Genomic DNA, 25,075 nt, shown 5'->3' with positions numbered 1-25,075 from the left:
AGGGCAGTTGCATGCACATACAACTCTTCTCCCCCTCCCACCCTCCCCTGCAGGGGGAACTTGTCAGCTGCCACCTCTGTCCTCAGCGGAGCCCAGGAACCACTCCTCCTGTTTCTCTGCAGCCACAGGCTACAGCTTTGCAGTATGTTGGGCTCAGCAGGGCACTATAACCATGAAGGTAGGGGGAGTGGGGTGGGGAACGTTTCCTCTCCCTGCCACTCTCCTATCATGTCCCTTGCTGGCCAGGAACAGGTGCTAGAAAGAGAAACCTTCCTGTTTCTGCTATTGTCACCAGTTGATGCGGGTACAAGGGTAACTCCAGAGCTGCTCTTCCCCTGCTGCAGCTGAGAGATGCAGGGAGCAGCTGCATGGGTTGCCAGGCTTGGAGAGGGACTGTGGCATCGAGGGGACAGGTTCCCTCCTTCCACCGTCTACTCCTGGCTCGTGTGGCGTGGGAAGGGCATGGATGAGCAGGAAGCAGACACAGGAAGGAGGAACCTGCCTATTGCTATTACTGTTCCCATCAGAGTGCAGCACCCCACACAACTGCTCTCTGCAGCCACCCTTGTGCCCATCAGATCATATGAGGTGAAAGGAATACCTCATTACCATGCCTCTCCCCCACTCCTCCCCCCTCCCAACCTATGCCCAGGTCAGCTGGGGACAGTGGCAACAGGGGGCAGGCTCCCCTTCCTGCACGTGCTCCCTGATCCGGCCCCCACCCCAGTATGCAACACCCCACCTTCATTTAATCCTAGATCTACCCATGCATGAATATTCAAATTTAAATTAGCTTGAAACAGGTTTAAACTGGAGTTGTTTAGCTGGTACTAAGTATATAGTTGTTTTGTTATTTCTAGTTAAACACTGGGCTGGTTTCTCCTCAATAAAAAAAAAAAAAAAATTTTTAGTTTTCCAAATGTGACTGCCTCTTATTCAGACTAATGCACAATGAACTCTGTACCTGGCCGTGCTGAATGACTAAGGTAAAAGAATATAGTAGAAGTTCCCTAAAGTAGGTTTTCTCAGACATTCTAATTCTAAGAAATAATTTACCAACTTCAGGAAAGTTCAAATTTAATATTAAACTAGCACCTACTCAGTGCTGACTTTGAGCTCATGACTTCCAAGGCAACAAAAAGGTGTCTTGATTCAACTACTACTTGTTGCAGCGTTACAACATTTCATAGTAGACTGAACAGCTAAAAGTTATCTTTGAATCTCTTGTTTGAACTCAAGTCTGGTTGATCCCTAGGTGTTTAGCCGTGTAGCATAGGGTAACACTTCCACTGGAAATATTTATTAAGAATAAAGGAAGAAAGCCAGGCATTATGCTACAAACTTCCTTTGAGCACTGTAATTAGATGTGGTTTAGCTGTGCATTTCTCAGTATATTCTGGCCTGGATCTGGGCACAATCTGGTCTGCTGGGCCAGGTAAGTTAGGCACTTCTAATTCCTTGCTTTATATCAAGGGTGTCTAACTTCTTTATTAAGATATAAATATCATTACATACCTTTAATGGCTGGTAAATCCAGGCCATTCTAAATGGTTTCAGTTTTGCCATGTACAGATTTCTTCCATTAACTCTATAGTTAATCTTGTTATGTTTATGCCTCTTGACTTGGTTTTGGCCAAAAGATCAGAGCATATTTGGACTTCAGGATTTGAGGGTGGAGTGGAGAGGAAGAGATTTCACTCTTTCTTCAACATAATGCAAAATAAAGAAACATAATCCAATAATTTATAGTCATTCCTTGTCAGACCGCTTGAAATTCTTCTTTGGTTAACTCTAGAATAATAGAATTATGGAAAATGTTCACCAGTTTGCTTTCAGGCCAACTCTGCTGCATGTGTTCATGAATTCCATAAGACAGCATGCTTTCTGTTTAATACAAACTGTATATTTTTTTTCACACCCATCCTTGCTTTTTATATTTTATTTTTGTTTCCCTTTCCTTGGTTGGATGCCTGTGTGTGTTTAATCCAAATCCCTGTCCAGTCCTGGAGTTTGAACTACGGAAAGCCAAGGAGACCATTCAGGCCCTCCGAGCCAACCTGACTCAGGCTGCAGGTGGTGTACATAAAACTTTTTCTTAGTATTTATGCTTTGACAATGTAGAAGTAGCTGTGCTCTTTCCATGTTAAATAAAGTAAATTGTATTACCTCTTTTTCTTTTTTCTTTTTTCTTTTTTTTAAAACAGAAAATGAAGTTCCATTGCAGGAACGAAAAAATTATAAATCAAGTCCTGAAATTCAGGTAGGTGGCAGACAGTGATTGACCCAGTAACTTCAATTAACATGCAGCTGTCACAGTAATTGCAGTGAAGATGAGTTTAAGACTTGGTTCTTATTTTTCTTTTTTCCCAGGAACCAATCAAACCTCTTGAAAAAAGAGCTCTAAACTTCCTAGTCAATGAGTTTTTATTGAAGAATAGTTACAAACTTACATCAATAACCTTTTCAGATGAAAATGATGATCAGGTAAGGTAACCTTTCTTTATGTATCTTAGTTTTGCGTGCTTTTGTTTGAGCTATTTATACTAGTTTTTGATACATGCTCTGATGCTGCCAACAGCTATGGGTGCACTTAATGTGCTCATGTCTTCTCAGTTAGTGGGACTAGTCACATATGTAAGAAGTGTATGTATCTGTAAATGCTTATAGATAGAGGGTGGATTGGAAGTGTGGGAGTGCATCAAAATGCAGAGATGGAGCTTTTTAAACATACAACTCATTAACTCATGGGCATTAAAGGTATGGTGTTTGGTCTGGACCCGCTCCATGGAACGCTTTCATCTGGTCCCTGGTGCTGCCTATAGGTCTCAGAGTTGACCCACAAGCCACATGCACATGCAAGGTCATCTGGTACATCCATGCATTACTCATTCCAGTCACCTTGCTGCATATGGCACCCAGTTAAGCACACCAGATCCAACAGTGTGTCTTGGAGTAGCTGCTGCTACTCCAAGACAGCACGCAGGACTAGTCTGTGGCTCCAGTCGGACCCACAGACAGGCCTTATGTCAGTCATCTGGCCTGCAGGGCCCAACAAGTTTCACCCCTGTATTAACTGAAGAAAAATGCGTAATTTGGTATTCATCCTACATATGCAGCACTGAGCAGCTTTCAGGTTAACTTTATTCAGATAACTAAAGGATCTTGTTTTATATTCAAATAAATAAATAAATTCATAATCCTCAGCTAAAATAGCCTTTTTGAAATGAGTAAGTAGAAGTGAGGAATTTTTTCACTGTGTCATAAGCAAGGCAGAACAGTTCCTCTGCAGTGTAAAATTTTGTATTAAGAAAAAAATTAACAGACTGTTTTCTCCACTAGGTAGTACTGAAATAGGAAGCTTGCCTCATGTAAACACAGTTGGCTAGTTGCTTTTTGGATCTGATGAAATCTGTATAGAGAGAGAGTGTTTTTTGCCACATAAAATTGGGCAGTATTATATAATCTATAAAAACGGACATTTTATATCCCTGTGGAAAAGCATTAGTGTTATCAAGTGACATTATTCGTATGTCACTTTCTATATAATTGAAATAGTGTGGAAGAGAAGCACTATTTTTGGTTTTGGTTTTGTTTTGTTCGTTTGCTTTCAAAGAATCTTAAAGAATATATTTTATTGAAGCCCTACAGGCTTATGAAGTGTAAAGTGCCTCTATAAAAATTAATTTTGGAAGTTGCACGTGTCTTTTAAAATCTGGTTATGCAGTTGACAAGAAAGAGTGTCTGACAACCAGCTTTGCAAATTTTTAATGCATGCTTGGACTCTGCTTCTCACATGTAACCAGAAGTAATATAATTTTTGCAGATCAGGTTATGACTTGAGAGTTTTTTCTGATGCCAAGTTCTAATAAATTACACTAGAGTACAGTTCTTCGCTGATGAAGGAAGACAATCAAGTTTGCATCTTGTATAGCAATATTGGCTCTATAGGGGTATTTGGAATCAAGAGTTTTTTAACGTAAGCCAGGGTGGTCCAATTTATGGGCAGCCAGGAGACCCACATGGTACAGGCTGCAGACCTGGAGCCACTCGCAACAGGGGCAGCCCTGACCCTCCCCTTTCTTAGTGCTTCAAGCAACCCAGCAACCCTCCCATCTCCGATCACATGGTATCTTTGCCGCACCCCTGCTACACACAGCACTGGCAGCCCTGCCCCTGCCCACTGTGCTCTCCCACCCCCAGGAGGTGGTGCAAGAAGCAGAAACCAGATCAGGGAGGGGGAGCCTGGAAAACCTGGATGCCAAAGGATCCACCAGGCAAGAGTACTTCAACCCCTTACAAGGCACATAGGGGCTGCCAGTTGGACAACCCAGACAAATATGCAGATGTTGAACACTCTCCCAGAGTTTCGATGCGTAGGAACTTATTCACTTTTCAGAGAAGTACTGTAACACTTTTCCACAGTTTCTGCCATGTTCTTATGTCTAGGCCTGTTTCCATTTAGTAAAGTTACCCCCAAAGTCATAACAAAGCTCTGTTTACCTTCTAATTAATGGGTAGGCAAAATAATAGCAGTGATGCATAGAATTCATTTTCGTTCATAAGTGGAACATTGCAGGAAAAGTTAGATTACTTAGTCCATGGACGTAAGTTACATTTTTATAGCACTGTCTCCCCACTTCAGACCACTACAAAAATGTAGGGCCTCAGGAAGATACAGAGGTGCAAAGGCTCCCTGACTGTAGTGCTACAAAGTTGTCACAAAGATAATCAGCAACATGCTGTCCAACCCAACCAGTGATACTGTACTGCTCTGCTTACTGGCAGATCACTTAGTCTGCCCATCTCTCTCCACCCAACATATAGCACGGCTGCAGCTCCCCTAGCACTCATGCACACATGCTGGCCATGTCCAGGCAAGCGTGGATGTTTGGTTCCCTGGGGACAGGTAGCAGTGGCACACCTTATGCTGCTGCTGCTGCTGCTTGTCCCTGGGGAATGCCTGTGCCACGAGTGCTCTGGCGCGCAGCAGGTTACCCCAGGTGGCATAGGGGAGGCTAGGGTCAGCAACTGTGCTGGACTCGGCAGCCTTACTTGGGGGCTGGGGAAGCTGCAACCTCAGTGCTTCTGCATCTGGGAGCCTAGCCGGCAGCTGGACTGTTGCTTCAGCTGGCTAGGCTCTGGTTTCGGCTGGAGCGTGCTTCTGCCTTGTATGCTACCCCACTGTTTTTTCATAGAATCATAAAAGTAGGGTCGGAAGGGACCTTGTAGATCTTCAAGTCCGATCCCCCGCCTGGGCGGGAGAAAAGATGACTCAAATGAGTCCAGCCAGGTAGTCATCAAGCCTCTTCTTAAAGATCCTCAGGGTAGGAGCCAGCACCACTTCCCTAGGAAGTTGGTTCCAGCTCCTAGCCACCCTAACTGTGAAGTAGTTCTTGCAGATGTCTAATCTAAATCTACTCTCTAACAATTTGTGTCCATTGTTCCTTGTCATGCCAGGGGGCGCTAGGGGAAACAGTGTCTCCCCTAAACCCTTCTGGTCCCCCCTAGTGAGTTTATAGACGGTCACCAGGTCCCCCCTCAGCCTTCTCTTGTGAAGGCTGAACAGGTTTAGGTCCCACAGTCTTTCAATGTAGGGTCTGCCCTGTAGTCCCCAGATCATGCAGGTGGCCCTCCTCTGGACCCTTTCAATGTTGTCCACATCCCTCCTGAAAGGGGACGCACAGAACTGGATGCAGTACTCCAGCTGTGGCCTGACCACATAGAGGGGGCAGATCACCTCCCTGGCTCTACTTGAGATGCACCTGTGGATGCACGACAAGGTCCAGTTAGCCCTGCCAACTGTGACCTCGCATTGTCAGCCCATGTTCATCTTGGAGTCTAATGACTCCAAGATCCCTTTCTGCCTCTGTGCTCTCAAGAAGGGAGTTTCCCATCCTGTAAGTGTGCTGCTGGTTTCTACTGCCTAAGTGCAGCACCCTGCACTTGTCAGTATTGAAACGCATCCTGTTTATGTCAGCCCACTCCTGTAACCTATCCAGATCTTGTTGCAGTCTTTCCCTCCCTACTAGCATACCCACCTCACCCCCAATGGTTTCCACATGGTTTTTTTTTTACCCAGGGATCTCCTAGGGTCAAAAAAGCTGCCCACACACACTGTAGGGTAGCAGCATGGGGAATGCCTGAATGTGTGGTGTGTGGCACTGTAGACAGTCTGTGGCACCACATACCATGCAACCGTGCTTATCTGGACATGGCTACATTTTCAGTAGGCTCAGGACTGGGACTGTTTGCCTGCTGAGAGCAGAGCTGCAGCTCAGGTTGAGAAGAGGTGGGAGGGGAAGGGAAAGTGCCTCTGCTCTGCTTACCACATGTGAGTCCAGGCACAGTCCTGGTCCCACACTTGCTGACAGCTTGGCCCTGGGGGCTTCTGTTTTGTTTACTCTGAGTGAGCAAATCACTGTGTTTGTGGGGAGAGGGTAGCCTACACTTCCCTGGAGCTGTGCTCAGTGACTGTCCACCCACTTCCCACCCCCCTCCCCTCTTGGGGTGGGCGTAGGAAGAGTGGACCACTGGGGGATGCTGAAGGACCAAGAGTGGCACTACAGTGCACTGTATAGATGTGCAGCACTACAGGGGAACTGCATTTTTACTTGCTCAATTTTTGTAGTGCTACATGGGTGTATGTAGTATTACAAATGCCATGTTTGTTCCTGGCCATAATAGTACAGATTAAAATAGGGAACATTTTTATGCAGTATGCCAAAGATAGACCCAGATTATTTGCTAGTCTTACCACTACACACGAACAGAGAATATCTCTCCAGACAATAAAAAAGAGAAATCTCATATTGCTATCATTGGGAGAAAAAAGATCTGAAGTAGAAAAGCATTGCACAGAATTATTAATATTTAATTTTGTTGAAGGTAAATCTGTTGTTTTTAGTGATGATACTTGTACAGTTGTGCATGCTTACCAGAGAGAGGGAGTAAAATTAAGTGCATGAAATCTGTATACAGAGATTCCTAACAAAGTTGCTAGCAGAAATGCAGATATGCAAAATATTCAAGGAAAAAATGGAGGCTTTGGGATGATAGGACCATTATATCACTTATAACTGAGGCCTCTTACAGCTATTAATTTAATCCTTGTGATGGGATCAAAGAAACTTGATCCCATCCCATGTCTGTCAGTATCCCTGACTCACAACTCACTTGCACCTGACTGCACACACTATGCACTTAAATCTGTTGTTTGGCTGTACAGCCTGGATTTAAGTGTCCCCATGCTGGGGAGGGTAGCCCATCAGCTCCCCACCAAAAGGATGTTTTAAAGGCCATCTTGTGCAGCCCAGTGCTGGGCTGCGTACTGCATGTTCAAATTAAAGTGAAATACAAATCAACCACAGCACCTTTGTGGAAAATCTTTATGGCTAGTTTGTTATTTTACCATGCCATAAATTGGCTGAATGTATGCTATGTTACGATTTATTATATAATTGATATGTTAATCACACAATAAGTGTACATCTGCCAGGGCCCTGCAGTTTCAAAATGTACACTTACTGTTTATGTGCCCAGTTGTTCATGTGTGCATGCATGCAGATAACAAGCCTGGGAGTTGATCATCGTTGTGCATGTAGAGCAGAGGTTGCTGTTCTGACCGTAACACAAGGCAGCCTCCGTGTATGGCACTTGACAGGTTGGGGAGGGGACAGGCAGCATGGTGGCACATAGGGCAGGAAGCAAAAAGCTGAACAACAAGATCAGGTAAGGGAAAGGAATCAGAGTGGCATTCCAGGAGGGTGCAGGCCTAACTTGTGACATGCCTGCTAAAACGTTAACCCCCAGTGTCTTGTCTTTTCTCTCTGAAAAGTTAGGTCTGCATTTGTGAGCAAGAGAGGAATAAAGCTTTTTTAAAAACTTGAGCTGAGAAAACCCTGCCTGTTTTCTGCTGAAAATTTTCCCCACAATTTACTAGCTGTATAAGACTTTAAAAAACTAGTACAAACTTCTGCTATTTTGGAATGCCTTCTCTTTTTATGCACAACCTAGAAATGTCTTTGGATTGAAATACTCTGTCCCAAAATAGAGTTTCGGCTGTCTTTTTCTTTTTTGTTTGATTTGGGCGCAAGCTGCATACCTATTATTTCCATGGTTACCTTGACATTTTGACATAAATGTCTTTGCATGCAATCAAGCAAAGAAAAAGCAGAAGATGTGCTAAAAAAGAAAAGAAATGTGCTAGACTTCTGACATTATTTTTACCCTTTTCAAGGATTTTGAACTGTGGGATGATGTAGGATTGAACATTCCAAAACCTCCAGACTTGTTACAGCTATATCGTGACTTTGGAAACCATCAAGTAACAGCAAAAAATGTTGTCGATGTAGCAGTTGGTGTAGAAGAGGATGAACTGGAAGTCACCACACCTGTTCTGGGGAACATTCCTGTGTTTAATACAACCCAGTCAATAGAAGTAAGAGACTGCACTTAAGTTTTTGCAGGCTTTTGTTTTGTTTTAATTTCATGGTCCTAAATTATTTTCCTTGTCTTGCATTTAGCAATGCTTAGTTGTACAGAAATTAGAGGATCAAATCAGTGCATTAAACAGTGAGAAGTGGTCTTTGATGGAACAAATTCGAAGACTTGAGAGGTATGTATTACTATATTAACTTGTTTAAATGTTCATGTACGTTGCAAGAACCCTGTCCTCCAGCACTTTATAAAAAGCATATACAGTACCTATAAAATCACTGGGGGTTCTTTAGACAATTGATAGAAAACTTACCTTTTACTATGTGGAATTGGGTTAAGAGAAGATGTCAAATTTAGGCAATTCCAACTTGCATCATTTTAAACTGACCTATTTAATTTAGCAACTACAGAAAATTAAAAAGGATACTCTCAAAATAATAAACTTTTAAATAAGTTGATTGTCCAATGTATGTATTAAAAATGGAGAGAATTAAAAGAAAGCTGTCTTCCTGTTAATTTAATTTTTATTTACATTCCTCTCAGTTTAGAAATGATGAAAATCTTCACCAAATTGCCATGTCTTGTTTTATTTCTATGATTACTCCTCCCCCAATACTTCAGTTGTACTGTTTCACTTGCAAATGTTGCAGGAAGGGCGTTTAATTTTAACAGCTGTCTATGTGCGTGCACACGTGTGTGTGTGTGTGTGTGTGTGCGCGCGCGCGCATGAATATACATTTCTTCTAGCAGTTTTAAAATCTAATTTTTGTAAAATTCTGTTTTTTGTACCCATTTTCAAAGTCTTCCTCTAAATTACAAACTGCATCTTTGGAAAGAGCAGCAATACCTGTACATAGTTATGAAATTGTGTTCTCAATCACTTTCAAAATGTATAGGTATTATTTTACATCAGGTGAAAACCATAAATGATTTATAGCTTTAAGCATCTTAAATTTTATACTTCAGTCTTTGTGCCTGTTGAATCCCTGGGGCTAAGCCACAGCACAGAAAGCTAAGTCCTCTTTTAAGCACAGCTATAAAGGTAGATTGCTGTGAAAGAGTAAGGAGTATATCAAACTAGAGTGTTCAGATGATGACATAAGGTAACATTGCTGAAATTACTAGACATACTGAAGATAAGAAAAGAATAAAACCGAACCTACTATATTTTTCGTCTCTGACATTGGTGATCTGTTCCTGAAAAAGCTGCAAGTAATGTAATGTAATGTTTTGTTTTGTTTTCAGTGAAATAGACTTTTTCAAGAGAGACTTTGCTGTTCCAGTGGTTTATGATGTTCAGACCTCATTAGACCAAGTGCCTCTCACAGTACTAGAGGACAATGGACAGTACTTGGATATCAAGAGTTCAGAAAATGATGACAAGCTTGGAAAAACTGAAGAATTAATCCTTTCTACATCAACTGAAGAAGAGTCGAGGACTCCTAAAGACGATGCACTAAACTCCCTCCCCAGTAAAGAAAAAATGCCCTCTTGCAGTCCATCAAGTAAAGCTGCAGTACATTTTGATAAACCTAATAGGTAAGTAATCAGAGTTGTAAACAAATACATCAGCTCTGTTCCTTACACAGGACACAGTGTAATGGGTTCTTTAATTGTTTTTTTTATTCTATTTTTTAAATTTTTAAGCATTCACTCATTCCTTCAAGTATAATGGCAGCTTTGGAAACCTTTTACAGCTAAAGTTTTAGGGGTTATATAATTATCTTTCTTTTGCTTTTAACATCAGACACTAAGAATATTTTCTTTCTTTCTGTCCACTTCTAAATTCTGATCTTTTTTTCTGACCCTTACAGGTAGAAAACAACAATAACAAAGTAGTGAATAGGGATATTTCAGTAGCAAGGGATATTTCAATTCTTATTTCAGTTTATGAAATCTGATTTTTTTTTTTTTTCCTTCAGTGGAGATGCTGAGATGTTAGCTATTTCTATTTAAGAGTGTAGACACAAATGTGAACCACTTCAGTTAAAGATAATGTACCTTAAACATGATAAATCTTTAGTAACTCCCAGCTGTTGGAGTTCAGATTCTGGGCATGTGTTCATTAGTAAGCTAAAGCATTAACCTAGGTGGGATTAAATACAACTGTATAGTTAGACATGGTGTTTGTGTGTGTTGCTATTATCAGCAGGTAGTGGGTAAATTGTGGTTTTAGGAAGCGACTATCTTATAGGATATTAAACAACTTGTCTCTACACTTGTTGTTCTGCTGCCCTGCATTTAACTTGTCTTCAGTGAGGAAAAAGTCCCTGATGGCTCTCTATCCTTGCCTTAAGATTCTTCATGTCATGAATGTCTCTGTTAAGCAAGGTAGACAAGGTTCAATGTCCTTAGACCAACATGGCTACAACCTACACCTCTGTTAAGCAAGTTGTTTTGTGTTTCTTGAAGTAAGTTATGTTTTGTGCCTCTTCTCAACTAGTTTGTCCCACAGCTGATCTAAATCAGGGATCTTTCTTTCCAAAAATGTCCTTGAGCAGGGGGTTGGATTAGATGACCTCCCTGAGGTCTCTTCCAATCCTAATGTTCTATGATTCTGATTTAATGTATTTAATCACCTACATATAGATTCTTTTAAACAGTGTACTGGGATGAAGTATATTGCAAAGAAAAAATGATTTGCTGTGTAGGTTTGAAAAAAGTCATAGTAAGAATGTACTCAGCTTCTGAACTTACCGATTGTACACAAAAATATCAGTGACCAGATTGCCTTATGTTTGTTCTCCCTATGGACAGGTATTTGGTCTATTTTGGCTTTTCAGTAGTAAACAATTACAGCTTTAGTAGTAACCAATAAGAAATATCCTATTCTGAAATCAGTTTCAATCTGAAGAGGCTGTTAACAGATGCATTGAATATTCAAATTAGTTACTTTCTGGTTTTCATGGAGGAACAGCTAAAACTGAGTGAATGAGTTTTGAAAAAATGGAAGCTTTTTTTTTTTTTTGGAAAAGACAAAAATTAACGATGTGGACCGCTCTAGACACTATTCATCTCCCAATTTGGCAAAAATAAAACCAAAACAGGAGGAATCTGTTTTGTTGGGTTTTTTTAAGTGTAGCTTACACAGGTGTTACGAGCCTATTTTATTCCTAAAGTTTGTTTGTTTATAAAATTGTTATTCTGTATTTTGACTAACTCTGGAGTCCTAGATATTTAATAAATAATGGATTTTTTTCTTCAAAATGTAAACTTATACTAGATTGTGTACTAGACATTACTAGTGAAAATAACAAAGGAAGCTAAAGCTAATGTGAGTAAATAAAGATGGACTGAGATGAGCTGTAGTCTTTACTTGGGCCCTAGTTCTTTAATGAGTGCTAGTGGGGCAATGCCTTAAATGAGTATTTAGTCAAATCCAAGGCTTTTTTCCCCTTCAGCATGGGGCAGGTATGGGGATGACCCTTAGCTTGGGTAATTCAAGTGCAAATGTGCTCCATGCTCCCTGCCCCCAGCCGGAGTGGGACCTCACCAGAGCCAGAACTGTGATGGGGAGGGAACAAGTGTCAAGGGGAGGGCAGGCATGAGGCATGTGGGCAGCAGGGGTGGGAGGTGTGCAGCAAGGAGCAGGGGTTGGGCTACTTGGCTCACCTGCACCTGCTGCTAGTGCCTATCCCACTATAACAGTGACGGAGATGAATTTAAGACAATCCTTCAATGATTAGATTCTGTTCATGGCAAACTATAACTAATTTTATAGTTTTTCCATGTTTAGAATCTAACTATGGAGGGGTCCTCTTAAATTCAGAGTCATCTTAGATTTGGGTGAATGCTGTATATGTAACCCTGTTGGACTGAGTGGAGCCCTGAAGTTAAATTTGTTGCTGAAACAGGGCCTACATTGTACTTTGATTTTATACCTGACAATAATTTACAATCGGAGGTAACACTTAACTTTTCATGACAGAAGCAGAATGCCTGGTCTAATTTAAAATTGGCTATTTGCTTTTTGCGTACTCACCAGTCAGATTTTTTCAGTGTTTTTAAAAAAATCTGATGATAGTATATGGCAGACATTTTTAAATACTGAGTTTGAGTCAGTTAGAAACTAACCCCAAAAGCTCAAATGCTGATTTTTCCAGAACTTGAAGATAAATGGTAAACATGTTTATTTCAAATCTTCCCGTAGCTTAGTCGCTAAAGAGGAAAGCTCATTGCTTTCTGTTAATTCAGTATTATTGTTTACATGAAACTAACTAATGAGTGCCTTTGTTCTGTGATGGATTTCATCGCGCTGTGGTGACTTCTGGCTACTGGATCGATTTTAACAGTCTCAATAGTAAGTACTAGCATAAGGTATTGGATATAAAGAATGATCCTACTGATTGCTCCTCCACTGCCAGTGTGTGGAAAAGCTGGTGGGAAGAAAAAGCAATTTTTTTCCACTATTAGGCAGGGTAGAGATGCATCTTGGAGGCTCACTAAATTACAGATGAATAAGCTTTCATGAACAAGAACTATTATCAGGTGCTATCTTTCAAATATTTGGAGAAAGCTCAGCTTTGGAAACATAAAATCAGTTAAGTGCTGCACATGTAACGAACGCGTAAGTATCTTTATGCTGAATTGACAGTTAAGTGTAGTAAGAAACCTGAAGTGTAGTAAGACTCGAGAGAAAAGTAATAGGAGCATGTCTGAGACTTTAATCTATAGCTTAATACTTTCAGATTTTTATGATTGTGTTAGGAGTTTTAACTTGTCTTGTAGTATCATTTGAATAAAACATTGTCATGTTACATGCTGAAATGCTATATAACCTCTTAGATGTTTTTTCACTGACTGAGGGTAATTGAGTTGAAGATGCAACCTATTTTCATGCCATATTAAAAATGCAGAGAAAATTCAGTATTAAAAGGAATGACCATAAATACTATAGCTACGAAGGGGATGCTTGGCACATCTTGCCCAGACGGGGAAATTTTCAGAGAATGAGAGCCAGTGGGCTGACTTTGTATAACTACAGTCAGCAAGGAGGGGAGTACGGGTGAGGAAGAGAAATCATCAGACCTTGAACTTGGAGTGTAGTTGGGAAAAATACTTTGTGTGACAGTTAAAAATATACTGAAAATTAGTGTTGGATGCATTAAAATTAAATAATGATGCACTTTGTGTTCAATAGTCTGAATTAACTCTCCAAGATGTGATGCTTTCTGTATGATCCAGTTACTCTTGCCCTTGTAAGCAAACTGGCTTGTATGTGCTAGTGCATATATTTTTGATATATGCTAGTTTTTTCTTTTTGATGTGACGGTCTTTAAATATATCTGTTCATCTCTCTGTACGTGAAGACCAAGCTTAATTGTCTCGTCATACCTTTCAAGGAAACTACTGGATTTGATAAGATTTTAGAATCTAAATATAGTTGAACTGTAATAACGGTTTGCCTGGAACTTATTTTCATATAGCTGTTTTAATTTAAGCAATGGGGAAACAGAAGAGCACATGGTTATACTTAGTGACGTCTCAAAGTGTATGAAATAGGGATATACTTTTGCCTTTATTTTTAAAAGCGTTTCAAGGGGAAATGAAATTAATATATTACAAAAATGTCTAAAGTGACCACTATATAAGGATTCAGTTTCATATACTTGATTCTGTTGGTAGGAAATACTCTTACAAAACTTAATGAACCTGAAAAATATGTATTTACAGACTTCAGTCAACTAGGCTTTAAAAATCTAAAATCTCTTTTGATACTAATATAGTTTTACTTGCACAGAATAAAGACAAGCAAATAGTTAAATCAGGAGCTGCTCATAATCATAAATAGATGGGTTTTTTTAAACAAGTGTATTTAATTTAAATAAATGTAGCCATCCTACATAAAATGGTGACCTCTGTATGACTGATTTAAAATGTATTAATATTTATCTCAACTACATCATAAACTCTGTGATGCTGTAATATAAAAGTTGTTATTGGGTTTTATGTAATTAAACATTCGCATATAAAAAGCTATTTGTGGAAGACTTTCTCTGGCAGGCAGAATAACTTTTAATTAACAGCCTCTTCTATAGAAAAATTGCTAAATTCAAAATTCAGTGTAAAATTCTTTAGCAAAACCTTGTAGAAGCAGCCCCTCATCAAATGATATTCACAGCCTGTTTTTAAAATTATTATAACCATTCATTATACTTGGTTATTTCCATGATACAAGAGACTGTAGATAATATTGGAGTAGTTCTGAGTTTGTTATTGTTGAAATGACACGTGCTTTGGTAGATATCAGGACTAGCGCAGAGTGGTTGTGCTATATCTGTAACTTCTCCAGGAACATTTCAAATCTCTTGGATTTCAGGAAACCAAATTATTCACCTTCCTCAGCCAGAAGCATCGAAGATATTTTATCAGTGGGATCACTTCATGTTTAACAAACTTCACCTTTTGGATTAGCAATTTTCTCAGACTTTCCTGTCTTTATAAAAAACATTGTTGTCCTTGTGGGTGGTGCTGTCTACCATTTCCCTTGGTGATATTCTGAACTCCTATGATTGGAGCAACAGGTCAGGTCTTAGCATTTTGTTTTGGGGTTTTTTGGGTAGCATAAATTAACCCCAAATTAAAGACTCTGTTATCTCAGCATGTAGGGTAAGTGATATGGCATCCATAACTAACTTCAATTGTTTCTGCCTGAGCCATAGCTGATCAGGAGTGGGGCAACAGTGTGCATGCAGCCCCACTACTTTGGCTGTGCCACACATGCTGACCAGTTGATCAGAGTAGGGTTGGCTGGAGTCCCTGCCTTCACTGGCTCTGGAGCCTGTGGGGGTGAACACTGCTGCTGTTCTCCTGTCCCTGATGAATTCAGCAGCAAGGGAAAGGAGGAGATAAGCAGCAACAGGAACAGCACTCGCCACCCGGGCTCTGGGGCCTCTCAAAAGCAGGAGTTCTGGCCCCATCCTGGAGATCTCGCATGCAGCACAGTCCAAGTGGGGTGCAACTATTCTGCCTTGCCCCTTGTGGATTCACCCCGGTCATTGGCCATAAACATCATGGAACACCATTCACCCATTCACTTAATGACATTTACTGAGCAAGGGCTCAGCCTGCATTCTCTTCCCACAAGTGGTCCCCTGTAACTTCAGTGGGCCAGCTACTCAAAGTGCTACTAATAATCAGAAAAGTTTATTACGGAAATGTTTTCCATACTATACCAAATGTATGAGGGTGTTTCAGAAACTAACAGCAAAATGGCTGCTAACACTGTCTGTGACAAAGTGGGAAATTGCACAGCAGCAACAGCAAACACTAATAGCAGCATTGTTAAGCACACCCATTGTTTTGCACTAACCACAGGTCTGATGCACTAGGGAGCAAGTAAATGATGCATGGCTGCATAGCTTTCAGTGTGCACCAAAGAGGAACAGCTTTCTATTGTTTGTTTTTTTTGTGGGCCAAGCATATGCCACCTGGTGAAATTCACCATAGGATTGTGGCACAGTATGGCAGGACTTAATGGCTCAACAGAAGATCCATGTGCAGATGGAGAAGTTCAAAATTGGCCACACGTCTGTAGTGTTTGAACCCAGGAAGGGATGCCCCAACACAGCCATGACAGAGAAAATGTTGCCAGAGTCAGTGCTGTTGTGTATGTGAACAAGCGAGTGAGCATTCTTGAACTACTGGCAAAAGTGCTAGCAGTATTCATGCCATTTAACAAGATCACCTGAATTACTGCAAAGTGTGCACCCGTAGGGTGCCAAAGCAGCTTATTAGATGCACATAACAACATGTGGAACTGTATCCAGCTCCTGCAACATGTACAGGACAAAGGTGAGGGGTTACTCTTGGCATCATCACTGGGGGTGAGACCTGGGTCTACCATTACGATTACAAAAGGCAAAATATGCAGTGAAAATTTACATCGCCACTGCCAAAAAAATTCCAAACTTGACCATCCTTTGGAAAGACCTTGCTCATCCCATTTTGGGATTGCTTGGGACCACTTTTTGTCCCTAAGTGGAGCATTTGGTCATGATCAACAGCAAAATCTCTGCCATATTCTCCAAAGCCACCTGAAGCCAGCTATTCAGACCAAATAACATGGAAAGCTAAAGCAAAGTGTTCTTTTCCAGCATGGTAGTGCAAGACCACACAGTGCAACAAGTGTCTGTTGAGACTTTGCGTGGATTGAAGTTTGAAAACTTACCACATCTGCCCTATAGTCCCAATCTTATGCCAAGTGATGATTACCTGTTTGAATTGTTGAAAGAGGTTCTTCATAGGCAGTGTGCAGCATAGCCCATGGGTAACAGGCCATGTCATGACCTGACCTAAGCTTGATGTAGGTAGCAATGATGTAAATTAAGATAGATCAAGCTTAGGTCAGTCAATCTAGCAATGACAAAAGTTAAAGCATGCATGTTAGGCACTTATAGGGTGCACTCACATAATTCAAGGAAACGGAAAAGGATTGGTATTGATCCAAAGCTATAACCAAAGATGGAAAACTCTTTGTAAAGTATATAATCTATATAATCATAGTTAAACATGTGACCTTCGGAGTTCTCTGAAGTTCAGTAAAAAAGAGGAACCAAGTCAGCGAAAGTCCCAAAGGGAATAGAGAAGCCTGGCCACTGGACTTGTTTTTCCCTTGAATCCAAGGCTACATAAGCACTGTATTTGGTAATACAAATAAGTCTCTTCTGTTGTGAATCCTAATAAAGTTTTTGAGCTGTGACTGGAATAGTCTCACAGGTCATCAGGCTCACTCTCAACTGCAGTTAAAATTTAAAGTAACACGTGTAGATTTGCCCATGATGTAGCAATGCAACTCACAGTTCAGGAAAATTGTCACAGAAATAAAAAAAGAGCTGCTTTGAGGACAGTTTCAAGAAACTTGTGACTCATGGCAATACCTGTATTACAAACCAGCACAACTGTGTGGAGAATTCATGTAGCCCAGTAAATGCTTATTGTAAAAATAAAATTAGTTTTATTTCACAGTTGCCATTAGTTTCTGAAACACTGTTGTAAATACACAAGTTAGTTTGTCATGAGGTATTGGTACTCTCTGTAAGTAGAGATCTACCCAACTCGAGGCAGCAGCCAACCAATTTCATGGGCAGATCATGGGGCTGGCTGCAATTTTCAAGGGCTTATCGTGGTAGGGCTGCCACCACACCTCTGGCTGAGGGGTCCCAGTGACAACCTCCCCCCACCACCACCACCACTGACTGGTGGAGAGGGCTGTCAATCATGTGACGCCCCCCACATCTTTCCACTGCTTGGAGAAGAGAGGCAGAGCCACATGATGGCCAGCCCTCTCAGCCAGTCAGGGGTGAGGGCAGCAGCCATCTTGCCTGCTCACTTCTATGTCAGCAGTTCCTTTCATGCTAATCTTACATTTCCTCCCTTTAAAAGTTATGCTAAAAAAGATCTGCAATCAGAAATTGTAATTTTTGATAACCGATGATGTCTAAGACTGCAACTTAATGGTAGAGAAGTGTAATTCACTGATGGCTCTGATGTACAGCAAAGTGGAAAATTGCTGGGCTGGGAATAAACATCAGAAAATGAGCAAAAATACTTTTCTCAGGTTATGAAAATTGTATGATCCTATGCTGCTCGAGTTAGCAGTTTCCCTTTTTTCACACTCTAATCTCATTTTTATCTATGCATTTGGTGGCTTCAGGAATGTGAAAGCTCTAGAAATAACTTGTTAATTAAGTCAATCACTTTTTATGCATCTCAAAGTGACAATTTGGTTTTAAAAAAATCTTAATACTTTTTAATTTCGGTTACAACATTGTAAAATGTATGTCAACATTAATTTCAGCGGGTGCCCAAATACACTGCCAGATATCACTTAGTTAACTAAAATTGAGAGGATAAGCAAGCTTCCATTAGTCACCTTTGACTGATACTTTTTGCCTCTCTTGATACTATTTCAGGAAGTTGTCACCAGCTTTCCATCAAGCACTACTATCTTTCTGTCGGATGTCAGCAGACAGCCGTTTGGGATCCGAGGTATATTTTCCAATTGTTGTAGAATCAAAAAGGGTATGTTGTCTATCTAATGGCAGTCACTAATGCAGGAATAATTCTGGCTCTTTCCAAAGCTTGGTATATACACTGATTTCTTAAATGAATCATATAGATGACTATTTAAGAAATAATGTTTCCTTATTTGAGATTTGGACTAAATATTGGGTAACAGTCTTTGAGCAGAAATATGATCTAATTACTCGTGGTGGTTTTTTATAGTTCTTGAGAAGCATTCAGTTTCTTGCACATGCATTTCTGTGCCTTCAGAGTTGGCATGGAAGCTTCATGCTGATTCCAAAAGTGCTGATTTGTGCAGGAAAAAATAAAATTGTTCTCTGGCAAGTGGTCAGACGTTCTTCTGAAAAGCACCATAATAAACTAAAAAAGTTGCATTGCTGTCACTGTGTCTCATTTAAAAAAAAATGGATTTCTAGGTGTCCCGGATCGCCGACAGTGAAAAAAGTGTCATGTTAATGCTGGGACGTTGTCTGCCCCACATTGTTCCTAACGTACTGCTTGCAAAACGAGAGGTGAGGAAACCAAACACATTTTTGTTTGCTTTTCATCATGTTGCTGTGCTCATTTTGAGATGTTGTCTTTATTACATGGAATTCTGTTACTTGCAATCACATTCTTACTTTTGTGCATGCATCTCTGTTCCTAGAGAATGGTTTTACACCTCTGTCAGGTGAGTTCAGTAAAACTGCATGGTATCTTAATACTTCCTCTTATGCTTAAGACGCCCATTAGCATTCAGCAAGACTAACTGCTACTGTAGGTCCATCTGTTTGCCATAGCTTCAATACTCATGTTAAAGAAAATTATTATTATGATTATTTCTAAAGCAAGAGAATTCAAGTACCCAGGTATTATAGGATAGTGACTAGTTTGTCTAAATTTAACAAAGATAGTTGTCAATCAGGTTCCTTAGCAGTTTTTCATGTATTGACCTAAAATTACATGGAAATAGTGTTTGATAGCTCTTTCCATATAGACTTTTACTAAATCTATTGAATACATTTTCCTCAGGTATTTGGTTACATTTATAATTAAACCAAATTTGTTATGAAACCAAAAAATGATGACACTTTGCTAATCTTAAACATAGAAGGATTTGTGGGTTTTGAATAATCATAGGCAGTCTATTAAATTAGAGAAAAGGACGTTATTGATTCTAGAGCTAAAAGTGGGAAGACTCTTTTTACAGATAATTGCTTGTGTCTTCACTGTAAATTTTGCATATAATCAGAAGTAAGTAATTGCAAACCAAATTCAAGCAATAGAATATAATTTTCCTTTACTATTTAAAACACTTTTAAAATATATAGTTCATTTGTTACTTGAGGAATCAGTGTTAGTCTTTAGGGGACCTACAGTATGGTAGGTTTATAGTAATGCGTTTGGCATAAACCCATTTAAGGCTTATTGAAAAATCCTTAAGTCAAGAAATTTGTACTGATCCTCTTTAATGACTTAAATTTCCCTAGCTACTTACTAGTTTTCAGTGATTGATGTGACATTCTGAGATGTGCATGGCATCTGAAATTTTCAGAAACATTATTTAAGGAAGATGTTTTCTTGAATATTCTATGTGAGGATTCTCAGGTGTTACTGCAAAATAATTCTGTGAATGTGCCAGGATCAGTGCTTAATTTCTGTTTTGTTTTTTGGGGTTTTTTTGCAGTTCTGCTTGGCAGAATGATGATCCAGCTTTTTTCCACAGCTTGTAGCATAATCTGTTAATGCATTAATATTGTTGCAACATTTTAGCCTATTTCCTTCTTATTTTATTTTCAAGCCTAAAAGGAATAAATGGTCAAACACACCCTCGGCAGTTCCTTTATTTCCATAATACCAACTACTTTGCAAGTAAGAACTGGACTGAATAGAAAGTTTACTGTGTGTTTAATATGTATTTTCTCACACAGTAACTGCCTTATTTTCTTTATTGTAACATTCTTGAGTTATAATATCTTGGAGCTAGCAGGAAAAAGGCTGATCATCAGTCAGAGTTTATTAAGAATGTCCCTGAATGGTATCAGGGCATTGTTGTGCAGACACTGCAGACAAAGGTATGGGTCCTGTCTGAAGAAGTTAACCGGCCAGGATTTAGCAATAACACTTAAAAATGGTCCATCACTTATGAGGGTTTATATTGTCAGTTAATTGGGCAAAATTTTAGATGCAATTTAACCAAGGCTTCCTTAGAAGCCCGCTTCAATCTTTGTAACATGAGATTTTGATTTTATTACACAATTTCCTCTTCCTTCACCTTTCGATTAGAAATGCTTCAGCAGTAATAATCTGGTTGCACTGAAGGCAACTGTATCTTAGCCATTAGGTCGTTAGAAAACACTGATAGTTTCAGAAAACTTTTGGTGCTGCTTTTTTGTGCCTGGCTGTAGTTCAGACTTTTGCAGGTAATACAATAAAAAGAAGAAAAAATGTTGATCATTCTGGCTTGATCACAGCATTCTTGGCTACAGAAGCCATCAGTATTTTAAAATTGTTTCTAAAAGTCTCAGTAGAGCAATATGAAGAGATGTATAAAACTGATTTAAAAATTTGAAATGTGTTCATGAGTATAAAGCTTCTGCGTGTACAAGCTGATGTTCTAACATTTATTTCTGTGACAAACTGCTAGACTTATGTTAATTAAAAGAGCTACTTGCAAATACAGTAATACCAGAAGACACTGTTAGCTGCATGGTTTCAGGTGCAGATAGGTTGCAAACAATTCCATCTGCAAAAAAATGAACCAAACAAACAAAAAAAAAACCACAGCTGGAGCTTGTGCAGGATCTTTCCATGATCCTGTTCCTTGCAAGCATCTTAAAATAATACTATTCACAGTCTGGGTTGAAAGCTACTTGCTTTGTTCTTGTTCCACTAAAATGTAATAATATATTTAAGGTAAAAGTTGTCTGGCTAAGTATTTAGCTCCATTGATGTTTGAGTAGAGATAACATGCCAAAAATGAGATCTTTCACTAAAGTCTTAATGGAGGAAAGCAGTCTCTTTAGGTAGTCCAGAAAGATTATATAATGGTAGGCAAATCTCTATTTTTTTACCATTTCTAAAACTTAAATTGTTGTTCTAATCCACCTGTTGTTGTATGTAGGTTTATATCTATTGTCTGCCATAGGAATTCTCTCAGCAGAGCATGGGCAGGAGCAAGTTTTAAGGCTATAATATTAAAATATTTCTGCTGTTCTAAATTTAAAAAAATAGATGGACTCTATTTGAATCTCTTACACCTTTTCAGTTAGCCTATTGCATTGGTTTAGGAGTCATAACATTAAAAAATTTGGGTAGTCTACCAGTATTTGTACACCATTACAGAATTCATCAAGAGGCTGCAATTTATGTCAGAGGGACATAAGTTTGGCTAAAGAAAAAATGTTTAAACTACCAGGCTGCTGTCTTTGTCCCTTCTATTCCCTTCAAATATCATATAATCAACAGAAAGTGGCAGAAACAGCTATACAACAGTACAATGATGCTTTATCAAATAATCTCCCACAAATTAGCCCACAGTATGTTGTTATCTTCTGTAGCATTAAGAACTTTTAAAAAATAATATTTTAGAATTGTAGATTATTTTCTCATTATGAAGCTGAAGAGGAGGGAAAGCAGTGCTGATCTTTAATAGCAAATGCTGGTCAAGTGGTGCCAGTCTTCACTCTCTGGGAAAAAGTAAAACTAGCTTTAAAATATGTTGGTTTTAAGGTGTAGATACTGCTGTTCATAGGTACATGTTGAGACGCTTTCATTCTCAGACTTCTTCAGATATTTAACTTTGAAACCGAAACTCAGGTTCAGGTGTCCTATTATATATGTGAGAAGTAAGGGGCTTTGGTAGTATCTGGTATCTTTTAATGGACCAACTACCATATTTTTCGGACCATAAGACGCACCCAGTTTTTATGGCAGGAGAGACTGTGTGTGCCGGTGGCCGGCCATTTTTATTGCCGGCTTCCGGCCACCGGCACAGGCGCCGGCTTCCGGTGTAAACAAGCAGCAGATGTCCCGCTCGGGCTCCGCCGCCTCCGCGGGCAAGCTCCGCCCCGTCTCCCCGGGACACGGCATAAACAAGCGGTGGGTGTCCCGCTCGGGCTCCGCGGGCAAGCTCCGCCCCATCTCCCCGGGACACACACCTTCGGACCATAAGACGCACCCTCGTTTTCCCCCCACTTTTGGGGGGGAAAAAGTGCGTCTTATGGTCCGAAAAATACGGTATATAGTTAGGAGAGAGAATAGACAAGCTTTCAGGAACTGAAAGTCCTTCCTTAGATCTGGGAAAAAAGCAAATAAAGCTTGAGCTAAATACCAGGTTAACTAATGTAAGTTGAAAGTGGTCCCTTTATATAAAAACAAACAAACAAACAAGGAGGCAATGAAATACAGTGAAAAAGAGCCAGTGGAAGTAGCTATAGACTTCCTAAGTGGAATTTGAAATAGAGAATCTAATACTGTACAAGGTGCTCAGCAGCCCCAGCCTGCAGGCCAGCTCTAGCCCCCAGTGCCATGTCATCTGGCCTGTGGGGTACCCCACAGGTCCAAAAATTTGTTGGCAGGGGGAATAATGGCACTGCTTCCCTATTGCCGTATGTACAGACCTGTGGGGAGCCCCAGGTCTTGCCTGCTATATCAGATGCAGCACAGGGCCTGATCCCAGCATATGGCAGCCAGCTGAAGCTGCTTTGGACCTTATCTGGGCATGAAACCAGGTGGAGCACCGGGCCCAGTCAGGCCCAGGTGGCCAAAAGCTTGAGCAGCACTGCTGTATAAGCCCATTCTTAACAGAAGAGGGTAGTTACCACCTGTGGAGCAAAAAGAGGTTACATAAGGAAGGAAATAAATTGTAATGAGGCACAGAACTTCCACCCACATTTAGTTTACAGTTTTCAGTGTCCAGGAAAGTTAATAATGTTAGTTCCCAGGCCTGTCCTGTCAAAGTATTTGTGTAGGTTGTCCCTGAGGACAAGGCTTATTGAGGTCAGAGGCAGAGTGGTTGTGCAGGAACAAATGCTCTCCCACTGGTGATTTGATGTCTCATTTTCTCACTCTCCAGCTATGTAGTTTGTCCTATAAAAGGTATTCATAAACAAAGCCTATTTTTCACCAAAGTCATGTAAGGGAGTCAGTTGGACATTAACATTTGTAATTAGTTCATTCATTACATTCAAGCGTTCCTTATTTCCTCTACTCTTTATGCAGAGGGCACTCATCAAAAATGGCATTAACATTGCTTGTAAATTTAAAACATGAGTAAAGAAATTTTTAAGAAAAACTATCCAAGTCAACTATTATTTAGTTCCATTTTGTACATACTGAATGATATGACTGCTTGTTATCATATCAAAATTGTAGAAGTTTAACATTTCTCTCAAACTACAAAAAAGCCATTGATCTCTCAATTTACAAAGCCAGAGTTCTTCTGTAGGCTGATCATTTTGCTTGTGAGCTCTCCAATATGGAGAATGTTAATATTTAAACCACTTCATTAGGTTTTAGAAGGATAGGTGAACAAGTGTCTTGTAGACAACAGGACTGGGAAGAGTGTTTGTTGAAAATAATTTGCTATAGGCTAAGAGGTGCAAGCTTGTTTTGCTGTGGGAGGCATGCAGTTAATTATTTAAAGAAACCCTCTTTTGCTTTTAATTTTAGAAGAATTTGCTTTGCATATAGCTGGAGTTGTAGTAGTTGCTTTTGGTAAGTTGCTTTCCTTTGGCTGTTGGTGAAGAGTATTATACATGTGTGTTATCTTAGTTATTTGCATGAAGTTTTTTAGATTTTATGCATAAATACTTGGATTTATTTCTCTGCTAGTTCTGTACATAAATGAAAACATGTCCATTTCCAAAACTAGAACTTCCTCATTTGAAGTCAGGAGGAAGAGTTGCCACTTGGTATGCTCTTCACTGAAGAATTGGTGAGTTTTTTTTTAATGTAGGGTAGCTAACATGTATAAGTGACAAAGAGGTAGAACAGAGAGAAGACAAAGCACTTCAGTCAACCTCAAGCAGTGTCATAACACTCACCTCACCTAGTTTACCCCATATCGAAATCATTGTGTATAATCTTAGCATTACTCTTACTCTGCATAGCCTACATATGGACATTAATCCCTAGTGAAATCATACTTTCTTAATGGGGAACATGAGACCTCTTGAAGGCTCGGATCGAAAACATTTACTTTCCAGCCTAGTTTGTCAAGTTGCAGATACTGAGAGCTATACAATGGCAATGTATTCAGCATCTAATGAGAAAGCAAGCGTCTCACTTCGAAATATCCTCTCCTTTGATGGTGGTGACTGGCGCCAATAAGAGTTTAATCTAGCCATCCTTATAGTTAGAGATGTTGGAGAATGGAAGAACCTTTCAAGGCATAACAGGACATTGAAGACCAAAAGTGTTGAGCAGAAGAAAAAAAGCAAGCTTTTTCAGAATCTTAACATCCCACTTTTTATCCTTTCGGCTCAGGTGTGGTATTCCTTCCCAAGGAAGGCAAAAGGTTTTAAAATAGTACTGGAAGCCCTCTCCTTGACTATTAGGCACTATACATAATGTCAGTGGTGCCAAAATTTGCTAACTTCTCTGAGGCTTTTAGTAGCTCTAGCACTTGTCT

At 39.9% G+C, this 25,075-nt stretch overlaps 1 protein-coding gene across 6 annotated transcripts in view; it reads left to right on the top strand.

The window, feature by feature from the left end:
• The window catches only part of RELCH (RAB11 binding and LisH domain, coiled-coil and HEAT repeat containing), a 130,439-nt gene that overhangs the window by 39,159 nt on the left and 66,205 nt on the right, over positions 1-25,075 (top strand). For 2 of the 6 annotated variants that reach the window (XM_090039311.1, XM_090039310.1), the window contains exons 3-11: positions 2,002-2,073; positions 2,205-2,260; positions 2,371-2,484; positions 8,237-8,437; positions 8,523-8,614; positions 9,682-9,975; positions 18,351-18,426; positions 18,879-18,974; positions 19,109-19,132. In XM_090039311.1, coding sequence (XP_089895437.1) covers positions 2,002-2,073; positions 2,205-2,260; positions 2,371-2,484; positions 8,237-8,437; positions 8,523-8,614; positions 9,682-9,975; positions 18,351-18,426; positions 18,879-18,974; positions 19,109-19,132 — 1,025 coding nt within the window. The remainder of the gene's footprint in view (positions 1-2,001; positions 2,074-2,204; positions 2,261-2,370; positions 2,485-8,236; positions 8,438-8,522; positions 8,615-9,681; positions 9,976-18,350; positions 18,427-18,878; positions 18,975-19,108; positions 19,133-25,075) is intronic. The other 4 variants (XM_090039313.1, XM_090039312.1, XM_090039314.1 and 1 more) reach the window with 3 other exon arrangements.

The sequence above is a fragment of the Crocodylus siamensis genome, chromosome 3 (genome assembly GCF_052110815.1).
Source record: "Crocodylus siamensis isolate JL-2025a chromosome 3, ASM5211081v1, whole genome shotgun sequence".
NCBI lineage: Eukaryota > Metazoa > Chordata > Crocodylia > Crocodylidae > Crocodylus > Crocodylus siamensis.
Note: the sequence above shows the minus strand (reverse complement) of the source record. Positions and strands in the feature narration are given on the sequence as shown.